Source organism: Corticium candelabrum, chromosome 22 (genome assembly GCF_963422355.1).
Source record: "Corticium candelabrum chromosome 22, ooCorCand1.1, whole genome shotgun sequence".
Lineage (NCBI taxonomy): Eukaryota > Metazoa > Porifera > Homoscleromorpha > Homosclerophorida > Plakinidae > Corticium > Corticium candelabrum.
Window position 1 is genome coordinate 372,701 of NC_085106.1, and position 19,009 is coordinate 391,709.

Below are 19,009 nucleotides of genomic sequence, written 5' to 3' on the forward strand. Positions count from 1 at the left end.
ACTTCCTACATCTGACCTTTCTAAAAAGCTTTTGACTTCCTCCTCCTGCAGAGGTTGGATAATATATGCACACATTGTGATCTTCAGCATCCACAGGTTTTTCAACAAATGGCTTCTGAAAAACTGTGCCATCAATTTCAACCCAGTCGTCATCTTCATGTAACTTAGAGTTGCTGCTTTCATCTCGATTCATAATTGTATATCTTGGAGTCTCAATATCATTCTCATGCAACACACGATACACTTCCCGTCTAAAAACACACTTTCAACATCAGTTCAAAATCAGTATGTGATTGTCATTTACTGTTGCCTCATTAATTGCCGAGCGTAGCGAGGCTTCTAATTCGAGTCGCACAACAGAAATAGGCGTGGTCCTATATGAGTCTCCATCGAGCCTTTGGTATATATATATATATATATATGTGTGTGTGTGTGTACACACAAATCTCAAATTTCTCCTCCCCACGACCACGTTTCATGATAGGACCTACCTTAAAAAATCGTTTCCGTGTCCGACTACAGATGAGTCTAAGAACGATTCGTGCAAGTGACCAAATGAGGAAGAAAATGCTTCATGAAGTTTAGTTGCCCCATCCTTTTGTATTGTAGCTAGGGACTGTGTGACAACCAAGACACACCTTCAGGAGTTGAATGCCACCTACAGTCAACTATTCACATGTCCCATACTACAATCAATCCTTTACTACACTGTGCTGCATCTAACATTGTTGATAGTCAATGTTTGCTGATATCAATTTCTATGTCAGTAAATACCATACCACTGTCATTACAACGGAACTGAGTGCATACCTAGACTGTACATTTCAATTGTCTTGATCACGATCTCAAAACGATCGATGACTACCTATACCAGGCCTATATATGTAATCTAAACTACTAGAAAGTTTGCATGTTTACTTCCATGACAGCTAGGGTTTCAACAAATACATATTGTCTAGCGAGGACTCATTGTTTCAGTAGACGTTTCAGTAGATGGTCTGAAAACTCTGTTGGACGTGTTACTCACAAACGCGAGGCGCCTACAGATACCATACAACTAGTTTAATTAAGCCAACCTAATGGAATCCATGGCCTACAAACAAGACCAGCTCTATGAAAATGCTCGATGCATGTCCATGAATTCGGTTTCTAAAAGAAATGGTGTAATTAAACTCTTTCAGCTGCAATCCAGTCTAACCTCATGTTTAATTTAAACTTAATTAAGTTGCATTCTTATAATAATAATAATTAAGCCTACTTATTAAAGCTGCATTCTTTTAATAATTAACGATACACCTGTTAGTCAAACAGTCTGTATAGACAAGTACATATCACCAATCACACAAGATGCCTTGATCATATCTACCTGTCTCTTGTAAGATATTGAGCAGGAAGATCGTTAACCAAGTATGGTTTCCTCAGCTCTGCATACTCTATTGCCTTCTCCAAAGGAAATCCTGTCGAATAGAATGCTATAAAGGCATCACAGATAGGCCAGTTGTCAACAGACTCCTGCAATATTTGTTTGTCTGTAAACACGACAATTTCGAAAACTTCTTGAACGCGTAGTCGTTTGAGAATTTCTTTCATCGGCTTCGACGCCGCCTACAACATAAGATCAATAACATCTGACAAACAAAACGTTAACCGTAAAGAAACTGGTAAAGGCGAGTTATTACTTGCCTTCTTTTTCATAGCACACACCCCGACAACTACTTTTGATCGCTTAAAATCTAATTTAGAAGACTCTGCCATTGTTTCCGCAGAAGAAGAAACAAGTTCATATCCCTGCTTGACGTTTTAGCACTACATAGACTACATGATGTAGCAAAGCGTTACCTACATGAAACCTGAGGACGGCTCCGCCCACACAAATCCAACAGACACTCCCGGATATAGAAGCTGTTGTTTGCACACGAATGCGATGAGTTACCAACTTTATAGAAACACAACTTTAGGCAACTGCTTGCAGGAGAGCCTTGATGAACTCGTTCAAGTATGAACCAGAGGGCTACGTGCAGCTTGCATTGATATTTATCCACATGGCGTTCTGTTGTTTGCCTCTAGTCTGAACAAATATCGGCTCCTCTCGCTCTTCAAGTTCTTCTTCAATTTGACAAGAGTATGAACAGTGCATTGGCATCAAAAGTCAAGTCCAAATTGACCTTCAAGGTGAGAGTTCTTGTTGCCGGCACTCATCAGGAATTTACAATAAAAATCATTTCTTGTGAAAATGCGAACTGCATGTATTAATGATATCAGTAAGCAAGGTCGTGTCACAGATGTGATTACAACTCTACTCACATATATATTACACTGCATAGCTGCTAGATGTTGTGGTTAACTGCATGATGCAATTGTAGTTTCTCATTTTGTAACTACAGCTTGTGTCTTGTCTGTTTTAGGGAAATTTGAAGACGTATCGCTTTTGTGACAATGTGTGGACGTTTGTTATGAACACTGTAGAGTTTCGAGAGGGATGCACAGATGTTTGTGGTGTTGATAAACTTAGAATTGTGGCATGTGATGGAAAAGGTGAGTGCAATGTACACACGAGTGTGTAAACATACTTACATAAATGGAAAGGCAGGTAGCTTTTTGATCTCATGATTGTATATTTTCTATTGTCATTTAGGATATGTCAACCTGCTTGCTTGCCTTTCTGTCTGTATGATCGATGGTTTGTGTAGCAGCTAGTTGTGTTGTGTCATCTGCTCAGTTGTGCCTTGTTGTCTTGTGTTGTCATTTGTTTGTGTATTTACATGTTTCATTGCTGATATTAGGTACAATATATTAATTAAAGAACCCCCTTCTTGTGATGTAAGGAGGTGTATTTGTCTTGACAGCTACTGGTGAAAGCTGAATGGTCTAAGGATGATTTTAGCATCATTGATATAGAGAAAGAGAAAGATGCATAGTTGCCAGGTATATGTGGTTTGTAGCACAGTTAACCAACAAGACAATAGCAGAAACTTTGGTGTCTTGAGTAAATGGTGTAACATACACGTTATTCAGTTAATGATAGGATAGTTTGTGTGTGGCTACTGAAAGTAAATGGCTTGCTGCAGAGTGTATATCAACTTTGTTCCATCATTAAGCAAGAGACTTGTGAAATCCCCTTTGTAACTGCTCTCCCACTCATTTTCTCGCTGCATATAGTAGCCTTAATTTGATAATTTACAGATTGAACGTTTACAACCACTTCACAAGCTAACGTTCATTGTCTATTATACACAGTTTGTATGCATGCAGCTACTGTACGTGTATTATGAAGATGACTACACTTAATATCATTTGCAGCAAGAATCGATTACACTGTAGAAAGGAAAGCTACATCAAAACAAAATTTGAAAGTATCTCAGACGTGCCAAAGGAAAGAAAGTGCAACTGATGTCCTCTACAAATTTGTGCTAACAGTTACTAGTATCTTCATGTTCTTAAATTTGTCACTGCAAATTTTCATAGCTGGCTTCTCTTTTACGACACTTGTTCAGTAAGAAAAGAAATCCGTCCTGCAAAGTCAAACAAGACTGCCAGAGTTTTTATTATATGTAAGGCTAATTTGTCTATATACAGCTTTGTGTAATACCTTTACAAGACCAGGCAAAGATGACCAGAACTGGTAGTTTGGTATCAATTCTTTTCCTGATGCATCTCGGCGGTATTTTTGGAACAGAACACCCAAAACGAAATATGATATCAGGAGGACAAACAGGCTGAACAGAAACAGATTAGTGTCAATCAAATTTGAGATTTATGATTAAGAAGCCGATAGGATAAACATATCATACAGTATAAGAAAGATTGAGCCACCACTGATAGCCAGTTTTTTGCCACTTCGTCTTGGACATGAATAGTAACTGGTCAAGAGAAAATTCTAAACAAAGACAACAGCAATATGTAACAGGTATGACTGTCTAAGACGTTTGCATTGTTCTTGTCATCATGACATAAAATTGGCATTTTTAAAATATCTAACGTTTCTGAAAACTGTATTGAAACTTTTAATTTTGCATTTGAATGTGTGAAATCCTTGAAATAGAGTATCTGCACTTAAAATTGAAATAATGCAGGTTATACAGCGACAGAGTGGATATGTGGTTGACTCGAGTCAGTAGTGCCTTTTTCATCTGTTTGTCTTTAGTTTAGACTGCCAGTATTTTGACAGAAATTTTGCCTGTGTCACAAGGACATCTGTCAAGGCTTTATGTTTTGTCTTGGCTATTTGATTTGTTCATGTACAATATGGTTAGTGTTTTGCTTAGTCTGTTTGTTTGTCCACCAGACAGACAGACTGACTGACAGACAGACAGACACTTTATTCTCATACAGACTCTACTTGTACATATGCTAGGATTTTTAAAAGCAAACTAGTCCTTGCAAACAACAAAGTCATAGATTAACTAATGGACTTGGCCTTGAATGTCGAAATCAAATAATCTATCTAACTCACCATGATTAGGTGACAGTTTTTAAAAGTTTCTGAGGACAACTTTGGCATTGCATCTTTGTAGAATTGTAGAAAATCTTTTTCTTCAATAAGTCACGAACATGGAGGCATTAAAATTGGCTTCTAGATTTACTGACTGTTGTGACAAATGCTGCAAGAAATTATCTGCTTTTGTGCCCCACTTCCCAAAATGTTCTATCACAAGAGGAAGACATCTTGATACATACCCTCCTGGAACAAGCTCTTCTGAATATTTTTCATTTCCTTTTCTTCTCTTGTTTCGGCAGCATGACCATTTTCCCTGCTAGCCCTCCTACTAATGTCCTGACTCCATGGATGAGCAAGTGAAACATCAAGATCCAAATTCTGTCCAGTATTTGGATCAAATTAACATTGTAATGTCTGGACGGTCTTCAGCATTGATGTATTGATGTCTTGGTTCTGTTTCTCCACTCATTCAAGACTGAATTGTACAACAGACAGACAGACAGACAGACAGACAGAACGGTATTATTTCATATATACTCTACGTGTACATAATCAGAAATTTTAAAAGAGGAACCTGTCCTTCTCATAGATATTGCTAACTGACAGACAGACAGACAGACAGACAAATAGATAGGTATACATACATACATGCGCATGCATGCGAGTGCGCGCACACACACACACACACACACACACACACACACACACACACACCCACACACACACACACACGATTTCAGATTAAGTAGGTAGGTGGTATGTAGTTTGCAATAGGTACCAGTACATTTTCTGTGCAAGCGCTAGAAATGGAAGTGAAAGAGTGAAGGGGTGAGAGTTCCAGACAAGCATACTTATACTTAAGTCATACGTAGTGTCCAGGTGGATTTTCTCCTTCAAATTCAAATTGTGAAGTTGCATGTTGGTTGTTGTCACACTTCAAAGTGACAGTACTGAATCTACACACATGGTCCATCAAATTGGTACATTAAACACATGTCTACTATTCAATAGTTTTCTGTAAACATGAACGGTTGTGTTCTCACCTTGTGCCTTGTCCTCCACGGTATGTGATGTTTACTTCTTGTACACCAGTCATTTCATGTTTGTATGCAGTAAATGAGACGTCTGCCTGAGAGCCACACCGGACACCTTTCCCTGTACCATTACTAAAAATCTGACAGACCTACATAATTACACGAATTTATACATGTACACCTCATGATGTCTGTCAATGAAGAATGAAGATATGGGTGTATTTTATATGCATTAGGGATGTTCATTGTTCATGTTTGTACTGTATATACCTATTTTCATTTTTGTTCATTATTTGCCAGTACAAGGACATTGAATTATGAATTAAATGATATGAATTAAAGTCTACTACACCATGCAACAAGATAAGAAAACTTGCAAGTTAATTACTCTACATTAAACTGCGCGTACCTTTAATCAGCAAGACTGATATGAGAAAATTGGTGTGAACAATCATGTGACTGAAATCTGAATCACTACCAATGCATGAGGTGTATTGAAGATGACACAATATTGGTCAGTTTTCAACGCCATGACTTTTACTTATACTGATGGGATTCCCTCTGTACTGCTCAGTTTAGACATGCAATAACAGCAGCACGTTCAATTCCTAGACATACAAGCCGCTTGCGTACTCTGGCAACACTACTGTGTGAAATGGCAGAGAATTGCAGTGCACGTATTATACATATTAGACAAGTCTGAATCATTTCTCTGTACGTGTGTACAAGGAGTGCTACTTACCGCTGGATCATCATTTGCTGTGCAGGTACTAACTTCGTTTTCATAGTCAACTGGTGTGCAAGGATTGTACGTGTAGAGGTAGCCGTTCGATAGCAGTTGGAAACTAACACAACACAATTTGTAAACTATATTTTCATTTGCGGTCTCAGCTTACGCTGGTTGATCCTGACTTTGTCCTGAAACTAGAGGATGGAGGTCGATAGAACCTGAATCGTCGCTCATTTCACAGGAACATGATGTCTGTCTTTTGCATTTCACGTCATTTGTTGTCACGAATGACGGATGGCAACAGCAAAGCGCAACAAAGAGATAAATGAGCGAAAAGACGAACGCCATTCGAATTAGAAATAACGCATATGTACGGGGAAAGAAGAACTCACGTGAGATGACTGACAAGGAAGAGGGTGCCACAAGAAAGGCTACTAGACTCTCGTCTGCAGTTACAATGAGTAGTACACCACACAACAGACAAGATCATGGCAACATACATGTGTATGTCTGTCTTCTTGCCATCTTATAAATTTCATGTACAAGGCACAAAATATTGTACAAACTAGAGGCATGAAGGCGTTCAGCATCCTCCTACAAAACGGAGGGAACCTTACTATCTATTTCATCTATAATTCACAAATTTCTTGCAACAGAGTTCCATCTCTCTGCAGACAGTAGTGACAACATCAAGAACACCAATCATCATGAGGCATGTATTGCAAATCCTGAAATCAATTCACTACTGAAACCGGACTGATTCACATCATTCTTCCCTATAGTTTTTTCACTTTGCGAGAGCTGTGTCTTTCTGTCTCTCATGGCCAACAGTTTGTCAGCCTCCAATATAATGTCTGCCATTCCTTGTTCTTCTACTTGTAGCTGTGAGTGATTATCACTGACTTTTGTTTCCTGTCCACCATAACCACTATCACCAAGTCCATTGCTGTGAGACTTAGACAACTCATCATCTTCTTCATCATCTTCCTTTTGCTGTCTGTGTATTCCTCCAGAATTATTCTCAAAATCAAAGTCTCCGTCTACAGATGACTTCTTGCCAGTCTCTTCTGCCAATCTCTTGGCAACTGCTGCATGTAAGAGTCGAGCTGTGTCTATCTCCTCTATCGCAGCCTTTGCTGCTCTAGCACGTCGTGTTTGAACTGGACTTGATCGTTCACTGTTGTTCCTACTCAGATTCTCCTCAATGTCTTTTGTTAAAGTTGCTACAGTTGCAAGAGTACTAAACAAGTTCCTTCGACGAGAGCTATTTACAAGAAATAATGGTTATAGTCAACAGCCCACAACTCTGAACAAGTGAGTAGAACAAATACCCATGTGACGACGGCTGGAAGGCAGTCATTTCGTGATGCATAAGCTGGCCACTACCCTGAATACGTTGTTCAGTGGCAGGAGTTGCCGGTGTAGGTGCGAATGTTGCTACAGGTACTACAAGAGGAGGAGTAGAGCAGTCACTAGAAGATTTTGCACCGGAAATGCTCACTGGACCTTCCAAGTATAAATGACACATTACCAGACAATTAACTGACCATCAGTTCACTACTGCCTTATACCTTCATGAATGGCACGAGGATTATAAAATGAGCACATTATTTCAACTGCTTGAGCTTCATCAGGAGCTGTAACATAAACAAGCAATATTGTTACAGAAATTCGCAAGAACACTCCTGACAACTTCCCACCAATATCCACACATAGTCTTTTGGAATGAGGCTCTGAGTCCACATCAGACAGAGAACTGTCAGACCCTCTGCTTCACACACATGCACACATGCAATATTATGCAATCAGTAAAATATCAACCCAACCCAACCTGGACACTGCTCTTGTATTGCCAGCAGTCTTGTCAGTAATGTAATGTTCAAACGATTGATGATGAGTCTTCTTGAGAGCTTGCAAAAGACTGAAACGATTGATAGGATCAACCATCCACAGAGAGCCCTTACCAGGAGCCTGCAGCCACACAACAGTTAGGAAAGTGACTCATCACTCTTTCACATAACCGACATAACAGGCACAGAAAATTGGTGCCATAGCAACAGACACGTGTATTTATAAAGAATAGGCAGCCACATTGCACAAACATGTATTGCACATACCATGCCCTTCTGCTTGTCGATTCGTTTGAAACTTTTGTTCAGAGACAAATTGTGGCGGACAGAATTCTTCCAGCCAGTCGGTGCAGACCGGAAATACTCAAAATTGTCCTCAATCCACTTGTAGATATCCTTCACAGGAAGGTTCTTCGTCGGCGACTCCTCTATGGCCATAAAAATAAGACAAGCAAACGAATACGGCGGTTTCCCGGAAGCAGACCGTCGACCAATCGAGCTGTTACATGAAGACAATGAACTGGTGATAGCGTGGCCTGAGTATTGCGCTGTTATGGCAACCGAGTAGGGGTCGTGTTCGCGTCCTACACGACCAGAGTTCAAAGCCACTCCATTGGGCAGACTGTCGAACGGGTCGAGAGGTACATTTGATTTGAAATCCCTCAGCAGGTCAGAGTTGTGGAGCCACGTCAGACTGGTCAACTCGTCGTACACGTCTTGTGTACACTCTCCCAGTTTCTGTGTCGTTATCTTACCGAAACAGCTTATAGATAACCGATCCATCGACTCGTCGTCGTCTTCGTCGTCTGCCGCCTGTTTCTGTGCCATTTCTTGCCGCAGAGAAGCGGCGTCAAACGACTTGGCCCAACGCGTTGTCAAGTCCGGCTTGTCTGTAGCTACATTGTCTGCAGTCTTGCTACCTTGTAATGCAGGCTCTCGCACGGTTGCTTTTATGGTAGTGTAGTCCTGGTGATCGGCCATCCTACGTCTAGTTGTTTCGTCAAATTTGAAAGCGTTCTTCAACCGTCACGCCACGTGTTCTCTTCCTTTCTGACTATCTCTCTGTTATGTTCCCCAGTTAGTATTACTACACGACTCCAGCACTACCAATAGCACAGTCGGCGTGGAAACGCAGACTGTTTATGCTACGATCAGTTGACGCGCGTATCGATGAGAATCGAATGCCCACAGCTCCCTAGCAACGACCTGTAGCAACGAAGTGACACATAAGAGACCGCCTTTCTACGAATAGAAGGCGTTTTCAATCAGATTAGCCAGCTCGCAGACAATGGGCTGCTGCTAAACAGGGTGCTTGTTCTTGACGCCCGCGCGTGCAATCGTGATCGAACGCTGTAAATGACGCAAACGTCGTCCAGGAAGTAACGAAAGGACCCGTATGTTGGCGCTTACAGTCACGTGATCTTCGGCGAGCACTAAATAGTCGGGGAAAACGAAATACAATATAGGCTGGTACTACTAGCAGCAACAAACAGTTAAGATTGTGTCTTGAAATGTCGTTTTTACCAGAATGTTATGAGCAGAATGCTCACAAATTCTGTTAGAAAATGAATTTTTTTAGTAAGAAGTCCAGTTTCGCGGGTTTCTTTATTCGTCTAGCAGTTACGCTGCAGCCGTACATCAGAACTAGTTTTCTCCAGACACTAGATAGGGCATAGATTGGTTTCTATGGTTACCGCGGTCAAACCCCTTAGGGTATAGCGCGCGTGCCCACACGCGGCGAATAATGTCTGATCCCGCATCTGACGATACGGCAAGCGACTATGAGGACGATGAGAACGGCTGTGATCTCGACTACTATGCATATCAAGATGACGGCGATGTAGATGAACATGACGGGTCTTCAAAGGGGGACGAGGAAGACCCTGAAGCGTTTTCCTTCTCTTGCCTCACGAAAGCGAAAGCTACTGCCGTTCTAGAACAGACAGTAGAGAAAGTAGCAGGAGAACTAAAGGTTGGCATTGTTTTCTGAGCAGTGCATTCTGTTTGCATTTTAAGTTCTCTGTAGGTAACAACAGATGCTGCGAGGTTGCTTTTGAAGAAATTTAAGTGGGACGAAGAGTCACTGAAAAGGAGGTTGGGAAGGCGTATACTTTATGGGATAATCAGGCATTTGTCCGTTAAAATTAAGACTGCTTGATAGAAAGCAAGGTTTACAAAGTTAATATTCAGAGTGTATTTTGTCATGTAGGTTTACTGCCGACAGAAGACAAATACTGTTGGAGGCTGGTCTCATACCTCGCAATAATGTCAAACTTGTCAGTTGCATATGATAGTATTGCAGTGAATATGTGAATATCTGGTGGACTGACTGTGTTGTGTGTTGTGTGTTTAATTAATAGGATGGATTGTTTCCTGATACTTGTGACGTGTGTGATCAATCGCGTAAACAGGATGATATGTTTAGTCCTGCTTGTGGTCATAGTTACTGTAAGATATGTTGGAGTGACTATATCAAAGCCCAGCTGGATGATGGACGATCCACAAGTGAGAATACCGACTTAGTAGTTACTATAGTTATTACAGACAAGGTAGCAAACAGAAAGTAAGTTAATTAACATACTAAAGACATGGATAACACCTAACATAGCACAAGTAGACAGGCATGACAGTGAGTACAGGAATACAGACATGAGTAGCAATAGCTTATAGCTCTGGTGGTTGAGACGAAACTTTGTACAGAGCAAGAACATCACACTATGAAGATGGCTTTCATAGAAGTTTTTGAGAGTCAAAATGTAACAATAGTATGTTAGTTCTTTGTATGACGAGAAGGATGGTACAGCATGTTACACTGTGATAGTCAAGCTGCAGCTGCACATAATTAGAAACCACGTAAACAAAACGAGGTAGCATTATGTTTGTATTTTGTACATTAGCTATTGAGTGTATGAGGTGTTCCGTCATGATAAGCAGCTCAGCCTCAATAGAGCTGTTACTTCTTACTCCGGAATTGCGACAAAAATACCACTCATTTGCATTAAGAGACTGTGTAGAAGTAAGACAACAATTCTATCAATGTATGTTTATTAATATTAAATACACCTTGCAGGCACATCCGAGGCTTCGTTGGTGTCCTGGTGTTGACTGTGATTTTATCATTCAGGCTCCTGTGTCTAGTGCAAGAAAAGTGCAATGTCACAGCTGTTCAACTAGTTTTTGGTAGCATTGCATGTCTGTGTTCACTCTCTTTTTCTATTTAAGAAATTTGTATTTTATTTAGCTTTTGTTGCGGAGATGAATATCATGCTCCTGCTGGTAGGTAGTTACAGTACAATGTGGAGTGCTCCGTGTTTAAAGTTGGAATTGGTGTTGCTAGATTGTATAACAATACAGCAATGGTTGCATAAGTGCAAAGATGATTCAGAGACGGCGAATTACATTCGAGCTAATACTAAAGACGTAAGATGATGAGCATTATGGTTGTCGTGAACTGGACTTGGTTGGAAAATGTCACTTAGTTTTGGTATTATCTACATGCTGTTTGGTATGTAGAAACGTTGTGTGGTTTTTTTATAGTTGATCTCTTGAAGTGCATTTGTATGTTTTATTTTTTGCATGATTACGGGGTTTGCGTACTGTCTTTATTTACTTTCCACTTGCTGGTTGTCTATTATGTGTCGTGCTCAACCAGATCAGTCTGGTTTGTAAAGTCTATTACAAGTACCGGAAGCAAACCCTGCTTCAGAAGTACTTAGACCATCACGGCTGTCTAGAAAGAAGACATGACTTTACGAAGGACCCGAGTAGATCCCAGAAGCACTGTTTTCTGTAAGTGCTGCAGGTTGTGATGACCTGGAATAATGTCCAGCCACCGTGTAATACCTGCGTGCACTGTGCCCAAAGCTCCCAAGACCACCGGAACCACCAGTGTTCGACAATGCCACATGCGGCTTATCTCCACTCGCAAGCCGCTGTACTTCGCCAACTTCTCAGCATGTTTCTTGCTAATGTTGCCATCAGCAGGACAGCTGATATCAATAAGAAGACAAGTGTTTGTCTTCCTATTTCTGAGACAGATGTCTGGACGATTGGCTTTGATCTTCCCGGCAGTGGGGATGGTGGTATCCCACATCATAGTAATGTCATCCGTCTCCACAAGCCTATCAGGATGATGCCGGCACCATCTGCTCTCCACTGGAGCTCCAAAATGGCGACAAACATCCCAGTGAATGATGGATGCCACCTGATTGTGTCGATCAGTGTAGTCCGTCGGTGCCAAAGCACTACAGCCTGCCACAATGCGGTCGACTGTTTCCAGGCCTACACCGCACATTATTATTATTATTATTATTATTATTATTATTATTATAACCTGACCTTGCACTCATTAAAATTAATGGTGCAAAAACAGAAACAAACAAACAAACAAACAAACAAGTAATATAACTACTGTGGCATCAATCTACTGAAAACAAGTCTTCTAGTACTGATTTACTACTTCTAGCTGGTTCAAACAGCCAATGGTATGCCAAGCTTGCAGCCTTGCGCCTAGACTCAGATAGAGATAAATCAACGTTCTTCCAAATGACATGAGCAATTGACTGCCTTGACAGTATCCTGGTGTGGCTTTGGCAGTAATGCAATTCCCATTCCCGACATGAAGTAAGAAAGGACGACTGCTGAGAATTATACATAAGAGACAAAATGTACGTGATAACACTATTCTCAGACTGAATTAGAGAAGACAAAAACTGTAGCTTTCGTTTCCTCAGCATCTTGGGCAAAGGCAAAAGACCGGTGGAATAAATCATTGTATCGACATGACATTCTCTTCTTCTGACATTGCAAATTTTCCTCATAGCATCATTCCACGCTACACATACTTTATGTAGTAGACTATCATTGCAGCACCACAACTGACACCCATAAAATACAGCTGAAAATGCTTGTAATAAACGACATAACACAATCGGAGTGGCTCCTTTAAATTGATAGTAAAAGGAGTTGAAGGATGAGGAAAACCTCTTCATTTCAAACTCAATTGACAATGACTTTTTCATATCAGCACACATAATATGCCCAAGATGTTTCCAGCTTTGAACAAAGTCCAGGATATTCCTGTGTTTACACTAAATGACTATTAAATTAATGTAATTTTTGTGTTATAAGTAACAGTCCTTCAAGTAATGTATACTCATGTAAGAAAAATTATTTGAGATGTAACAGCCATGTTTGATATGTTAGTGTCCTCGTTGTCAAGTCTGTATTGAAAAGAATGGTGGATGTAATCACATGGTAGGTGTTGCTACATTTCACTGAATGTTATTTTCTACTCTACTTTGTGCATTTATTGTGTGCATTTTTGTTTGCTCTTTGCAGGTATGCGGGAAGTGCCATCATGGTAAGACAGTGAAAATATTTTGTGGCAATAGATGACATAATGTTCTAACAGCTTTTTAGATTAATTAATTAAGATTACATACATCAGTTTAACTTACATGCATCTATGCATGTCAAGAAGAATGTCACGAATTTAAACATTTGTTTTGGTTTCTGTTAGAATTCTGTTGGATGTGTGTGGCAGGTAATAATGTGTATCTTTCGGTGTTGCTGGTTGTTGATTGCTATATGTGCTGCAGATTGGCAATCTCACAATAGAGAGTATTATGAGTGTAGTCGTTATAAGGCTGAAAATGAATCTTCAGGTGCCAGTGCAAAGAGCAAAGCACGAGAAGCTCTCAATCGCTATCTCTTTTACTTTGAAAGAGTAAGCTTCTTTTACTGTAGTGTTTCTTTACATTTACACAAATTATGTATATGCATTCAAAATTGATTTCATGTTTATCCAGTTGTGTACCATTTGGTAGCTTGTTTCTCTGTTTGTCTTTTTTGTTTGCTTGTTATTTGTTCATTGACTTGTTTGTCATCTGGTTTAAATTAGTGATTTGTGGTTTATCAGCTTGGTGCATTGGTGATATGTTGATCAGTCTGTTGCATGTGATTGTCTTGTTATTGTCTATCAAAAAGACTGGTTGCCTTTTTAAATTTACATAACATTTTGTTAGTGGGACAATCACAGGCGCAGTTTGAAATTGGAGAATGACATGCGGGAAAAGATTAATGCACAAATTGATGAAAAAGTCAAGCAAGGTGAAGGCACATGGATTGACTGGCAATATCTGAAAGATGCATCCACCTTATTACTGAAAGTGTGCTACTTTTTAACAATGCTTGCTGTTGAATGTTATTATTATGTTGCTTTTCTGCAGTCTAGATACACTCTACAGTACACATACCCATTTGTTTATTTCATGAATGGTACAGGCAAAGAGTTGGTGAGTAATGGTTAGTTGATATTAATAAACACAGTAAGATTCCATTTGTTGATAGTTTGAGTATCAACAAGCACAGCTGGAACGAGAAATTGAAGATTTGTCTTGGAAGATTGAGCGAGCAGAGAGCACATCAAGAGGGGTATCACAATTCTGTTGTTCTAGAGCTCGGTACAAGCTAGCCTTGAACTTCCAGACCAGAGAGCGCGCGAAGTGTGCAAACTCTAGTCTGGACCAAGTCGATACTAAAATGATTTTGGAAATAGCCCTTCTTAGCCAATCAGCTTCTACAACTCGAATCTCGGTTGTACATTCTGATTGGCTTAGCAATAATTGGTTATGCTAAGTGCACTAGCACCTGATTGCGCGTGAGTGTGAAATCCTCGTGGGCGGCTAAGTGCACGCCAGAACAATGACAAGACTCTGCATGCCAGAACAATGATCAGACTCTGCACACACACATCTTAGTTTTAGTTTCAGCTTCAGTTCTTTGATATTTTCAAGCTTGCGGTGAGAGGACATGCACAGCAGCGTCGCTAGACCATCACCTTTGATAACTGGTTGAGCGGTAGTCTCGCTAGTCGAGCGGTTAGACTAGCTAGCAGTCTGCCGAAGAATCAAAGAGTCGTTGTTTCATGCCGTCCACCAAGATATCGCCGCAAACACTGCAGACGTCTCTTCTTTGTTTGTGAGATGTCATGGCATTTACAAATGATATGTTGATCTAGGTAAAACAATCCTACGCTGTTAGACACCATTTACCATCGCTTTTGATAAATACTTCCGAAATCATTTTAGTATCGACTTGGTCCAGACTAGAGTTCGCGCGCTCTCTGGTCTGGAAATTCGAGGCTAGGTACAAGCATGCAGACATCACTGTGTAGCGAATGTGTCTTGTTCTTTGGATGTCGATCACTCATGGACTGTCTGTATTAGGACATTGAGAATCAGATGGCAATCACTGAGAAGCGGCGACTCACTCTACTGAAGGATCACATAAGCAACTAGCAAGCACACATGCATAGAGGTCAATATACAGCAATACTGACTGTACTTCAGATTTTATTTTGTGTTGATGAACTTAATGATAAGATTTAATCAACTTTGCATGTAAAGAATCTCATAAGATATTTGAGTGCACAAGCACGTAGCCTGTTCAATGTTCATAGTACAATACAATTGTATCACTAGATCATGTCTATCTGTTCCGTCCTCGTCGTCGTGCCTGTATGCACCGTGGACAATACCATTTTCCTTTGGGTGGTTCAGTGATTCCTACGCAGCCATAATGGAACCACTCGATTGGACACTAAAATCGAACAATATGAATGAAGTAGATATTAACAATAACCACATTTTATGATCTTACTTCAAGGTTGTCACAGGCAACCATTTCACCATATGAATACTGTAATAAATAAAGGATATCACATGTACTTTTTGAAGGACATTCGTGTGGTTTTTCTCACCTGGTTACAGAGACAATAACGAGGCTCATTTGGGTCTATCTCTTCTGTCCATGCTGCAGCTATTTCTTGTACAGGAGCAGAGCCTTCTACTACTCTACTGGATAAATCACCGCGTCCAGTCGACATCGGAAGGACTGTTGTTGTTGCTCCATCATTGGCTGGTATGTCTGGTGCTCCGTATTGCGCACTTGGTGTTGCTGGAGCGCTGCCTGTTATAGCAAAGTCGGCAGTTGATGACACAGTTCTAGAATGAGACCTAAACAGAAGTGTTAATGACGAGTCTTTGTAACCCTGCTGTCGCTACAAGTACCCTGATTTGCAGTGTCACAAATACTACATCTAGTGTATGTAGCATATTTTATACATGCCAAGTACTAAGGCTGTTTCAAGAGATTACACTACTTGCATCTGTCTGTACATACTCTGTACAGAACAACTGGATCTCTTTCTCATTATATTAGAGTTTGTAAACCGATGCAAATCTTCACTACTGAGAACACACAATACTAACTTCTTTCGGTGTGGCTTCATTTCTGTTGTCCCAATCGGCACAGTGGCTAGTATACCAGATGCTGTGACAGTAGATGCTCCTCCACCACCTACGCTTGAAATACTGCCAATTGTTCCAACAACAGAATGACTACGAACTGGTTCAGCTTGTGATACAGCTGTAATAAAACCACTACCACTCTGATCTGAAATTTGGACAATTACACCCCAATAACATTACTTTCAATGTGAATCCTGAATGTGGCTGTGGTGTGTGTGTGTGTGTGTGTGTGTGTGTGCGCGTGTGTGATGTGTGTGCGCGCGTGTGTGATGTGTGTGTGTGTGTGTGTGTGTGTGTGTGTGTGTGTGTGTGTGTGTGTGTGTGTGTGTGTGTGTGTGTGTGTGTGTGTGTGTGTGTGTGTGTGTGTGTGTGTGTGTGTGTGTCATGCATGCCAAATGTTTGTTTTTTCCATGTGTGTCCATACTTGTATATGCAAGCTTCAGTGTTCCACTTCCTCTTCGACCATGTGAGTCTTGAATTCCTGCTGAAGACGAAACTTGCCTTTGCATTGCATGCTGTGAACCTGGCGTAACTGGACTGCTTTCATCTTGTGGAATACTAACTACATACGATGAAGTCCTTGCCATCTTGCTAGGATAATGCTGACTATATTGATTTTGAGCAGGAGCTGTACCACTGTATCCAACACCATTATAGTACGATGAACTGCCACCATTAGGAGATGGTGGCGAAGAGTGATAGTTGCTACCATAACCCCTTGTGTAATGATTGTCTCCTAAACTGCTTGCTTTCCGTTCTATAAAAAAGCATAGTCCACCACTTTGAAACAAACTACAATACTGTAGTATCGTTTAACGCACTGTGACTGTGGTGATGATGATAATGACTGTGTGATGGCTGACTCACAGGTGAAGGAACTGGTGTCTGATCAAGTTGCAGTGATCCTAAAACCAGTTCATATGACACAATAGCTAGCTCATACTAGCACATGCTTGCTGACATGCTAACAACATACTTTGTTCAAGCATTTCTGTAATGCCCGCACTGTCTGCTTCCAGTTCTAGTTTGAACTTTGATAATTCAATGTCAAGTTTCTTGAGATATCGCTCCACCAAGTCATGCATTTGATTGGCTAAGACAACCTTTTCTTCTGCCTCATCTAAGATCTTCTTGTAGTCCTACATGTATTGAACAACAAAGACGGGTGTTATCAATGATCTGTACTTAGCTTGTTTAGTCAGATCGCTTGCTATCTATTACATACAATATAGAAGTAGTAAATACTATGATAAGTAACTCCTTGTTCCACATCTCTTGAGATGGATGGAAATTGCTCATGAAGTCTTTTTCATAACGTGTGTATTTTGTGTCTATTGCTTATCATGCACTTTCTACACCAATGCCAACCTCTTTGATATGCTTGAACTGCTCTTCCCTCCATTCGGGTTTATTCTTCTTTGCAAGAGCAAAAAATGATCTAAAATGACCGTCCATTGTATCTGAGGCATCTATTCAAACAAGAAAATCGGACTACAGAAACACCTGAATTCATAACTGCCAACCCAGTATCACAGTCTAGATCTACTATTCATTGCACTTAGGGCTATTTCACCACCACCCTTTCTACATTACACATCTTCCTTACGAATTGATAGCCTTTCTTGCAAGAGCTTTGTGGAAGCTTATATAAGTAATGGGTTTAACCTGGGTCAGTCCAAATAGAGAGTAGAGGCACAGTTCACATAACGACTTATTGGCAAGATACAACAACAGTACAGTAAACCATTAATTTTTACACTACTGTACACTGCAGCACAGTGTGCATTGCAAGTTTAATTAAGATACAGCAAACGGTTTACTGCTTGAGAAAACAAGAAGCATCAATCTAAATGAAAACCTCCAGATGGCAGCAGCTTCAAGAAAGATAAACTCTAGAGCGCAGTCAATCACAACTTCAGAAACCGGAAGTAGTGTCACACCCACATTACATCATGGCGACGACACACACGTAGACAAAAATGTCGTATATGCCATAAAACGACAAATTGAGTTTATATCACTTACTCTGTACTTTGAGATCTAGTTCTCTTATTTCAGTAAAGCGGTCTCTCAAGTCTTGAGGCAATTGCTCGATCACTTGATAATACATGCAATTGGCTCATTACGTTCGCAGAAAACGCAGTGCTAAACAAATTGAAATTTACTCACTCTCCAAAAAGTCTTCCAGATATAACATGTTCTCGGTACGAAACACTAAATATCACATCCGGGGATTTGATTAATTAGCTGAAGCAGGAGCCTTACACGAGAGGCATTTTGAATCGAAACAGAAAAAGGTGAACGTGTGTTGATATGCTAGTGAGTAGATTTAGATCATTTTTGTAATGTGATTTGACAGAGTAGGAAACGTCTAGAGTGTACGTCTATAGCATCATGTGGTTATACTAGCAAGCTGTACATGTACCATTTGAGACTACAATAGGAACACACACAATCAAATCCAAGCTAAACAACCTCGTTTCTATACTCGGCAAATATAATTATCTAAATATACCTACAGCAGCACAGTTATTAGTGGAAAACAAGGGAACGTTTTGGTGTTTTGCACTTCAACTTGATTTCTGTTGGTTATAGTAATTTTGATTATGTTTTCTGTATATGATATTGTATTAATATGATGTTGT

General features: G+C 40.3%; 7 protein-coding genes across 11 annotated transcripts in view; 2 read left to right on the plus strand and 5 right to left on the minus strand.

Moving 5' to 3' along the window:
- The window catches only part of LOC134197250 (inositol hexakisphosphate and diphosphoinositol-pentakisphosphate kinase 2-like), a 15,632-nt gene extending 13,773 nt beyond the window's left edge, over positions 1 to 1,859 (minus strand). For both annotated transcript variants that reach the window (XM_062666534.1, XM_062666533.1), the window contains exons 1-3: positions 1,684 to 1,859; positions 1,367 to 1,605; positions 17 to 251 (exon numbers count right to left, since the gene is read on the minus strand). In XM_062666534.1, the coding sequence (XP_062522518.1) occupies positions 17 to 251; positions 1,367 to 1,605; positions 1,684 to 1,755 (546 nt within the window). In that variant the 5' untranslated portion in view covers positions 1,756 to 1,859. The remainder of the gene's footprint in view (positions 1 to 16; positions 252 to 1,366; positions 1,606 to 1,683) is intronic.
- Positions 1,860 to 1,892: 33 nt separating this feature from the next.
- Positions 1,893 to 3,070, plus strand: LOC134197254 (transcription initiation factor IIA subunit 2-like). Its single transcript, XM_062666540.1, has 4 exons — positions 1,893 to 1,996; positions 2,068 to 2,172; positions 2,406 to 2,535; positions 2,847 to 3,070. Exons 1-4 carry the CDS (start codon positions 1,925 to 1,927, stop codon positions 2,861 to 2,863), a joined length of 324 nt encoding a protein of 107 aa, XP_062522524.1. The 5' UTR covers positions 1,893 to 1,924; the 3' UTR covers positions 2,864 to 3,070.
- A 140-nt stretch (positions 3,071 to 3,210) lies between these two features.
- LOC134197252 (uncharacterized) lies at positions 3,211 to 6,581 on the minus strand. Its single transcript, XM_062666538.1, has 7 exons — positions 6,369 to 6,581; positions 6,215 to 6,317; positions 5,482 to 5,621; positions 5,307 to 5,394; positions 3,792 to 3,877; positions 3,590 to 3,716; positions 3,211 to 3,512 (listed from the first exon to the last, which is right to left on the minus strand). The coding sequence occupies exons 1-7, from the start codon at positions 6,548 to 6,550 to the stop codon at positions 3,447 to 3,449; spliced, it is 792 nt and encodes a 263-aa protein (XP_062522522.1). The 5' UTR covers positions 6,551 to 6,581; the 3' UTR covers positions 3,211 to 3,446.
- Positions 6,582 to 6,688: 107 nt separating this feature from the next.
- Positions 6,689 to 9,405, minus strand: LOC134197251 (forkhead box protein N2-like). 2 transcript variants are annotated; one of them, XM_062666537.1, is made up of 6 exons: positions 8,320 to 9,405; positions 8,034 to 8,173; positions 7,903 to 7,970; positions 7,774 to 7,839; positions 7,534 to 7,708; positions 6,689 to 7,466 (listed from the first exon to the last, which is right to left on the minus strand). In XM_062666537.1, the coding sequence occupies exons 1-6, from the start codon at positions 9,031 to 9,033 to the stop codon at positions 6,908 to 6,910; spliced, it is 1,722 nt and encodes a 573-aa protein (XP_062522521.1). In that variant the 5' UTR covers positions 9,034 to 9,405; the 3' UTR covers positions 6,689 to 6,907. The 2 variants fall into 2 exon arrangements, with proteins under 2 accessions (XP_062522521.1, XP_062522519.1); XM_062666535.1 differs by having other exon boundaries at positions 7,903 to 7,973.
- A 363-nt stretch (positions 9,406 to 9,768) lies between these two features.
- Positions 9,769 to 15,537, plus strand: LOC134196985 (E3 ubiquitin-protein ligase ARIH2-like). The gene is made up of 16 exons (XM_062666212.1): positions 9,769 to 10,024; positions 10,079 to 10,146; positions 10,262 to 10,328; positions 10,413 to 10,557; positions 10,950 to 11,068; positions 11,123 to 11,232; positions 11,294 to 11,328; positions 11,390 to 11,472; positions 13,258 to 13,308; positions 13,393 to 13,414; positions 13,574 to 13,597; positions 13,653 to 13,780; positions 14,079 to 14,222; positions 14,283 to 14,348; positions 14,404 to 14,487; positions 15,282 to 15,537. The coding sequence occupies exons 1-16, from the start codon at positions 9,797 to 9,799 to the stop codon at positions 15,351 to 15,353; spliced, it is 1,446 nt and encodes a 481-aa protein (XP_062522196.1). The 5' UTR covers positions 9,769 to 9,796; the 3' UTR covers positions 15,354 to 15,537.
- LOC134196987 (uncharacterized) lies at positions 12,367 to 13,248 on the minus strand. The gene has a single exon (XM_062666217.1). The coding sequence runs from the start codon at positions 13,083 to 13,085 to the stop codon at positions 12,471 to 12,473; it is 615 nt and encodes a 204-aa protein (XP_062522201.1). The 5' UTR covers positions 13,086 to 13,248; the 3' UTR covers positions 12,367 to 12,470.
- On the minus strand, positions 15,518 to 18,593 carry LOC134196986 (inhibitor of growth protein 3-like). 3 transcript variants are annotated; one of them, XM_062666215.1, is made up of 10 exons: positions 18,534 to 18,593; positions 18,390 to 18,461; positions 17,733 to 17,833; positions 17,341 to 17,503; positions 17,186 to 17,269; positions 16,789 to 17,121; positions 16,326 to 16,482; positions 15,815 to 16,070; positions 15,715 to 15,753; positions 15,518 to 15,654 (listed from the first exon to the last, which is right to left on the minus strand). In XM_062666215.1, exons 1-10 carry the CDS (start codon positions 18,559 to 18,561, stop codon positions 15,544 to 15,546), a joined length of 1,344 nt encoding a protein of 447 aa, XP_062522199.1. In that variant the 5' UTR covers positions 18,562 to 18,593; the 3' UTR covers positions 15,518 to 15,543. The 3 variants fall into 3 exon arrangements, with proteins under 3 accessions (XP_062522199.1, XP_062522197.1, XP_062522200.1); XM_062666213.1 differs by having other exon boundaries at positions 16,326 to 16,509; XM_062666216.1 differs by lacking the exon at positions 18,390 to 18,461 and having other exon boundaries at positions 16,326 to 16,509; positions 18,534 to 18,569.
- Positions 18,594 to 19,009: the final 416 nt, after the last annotated feature.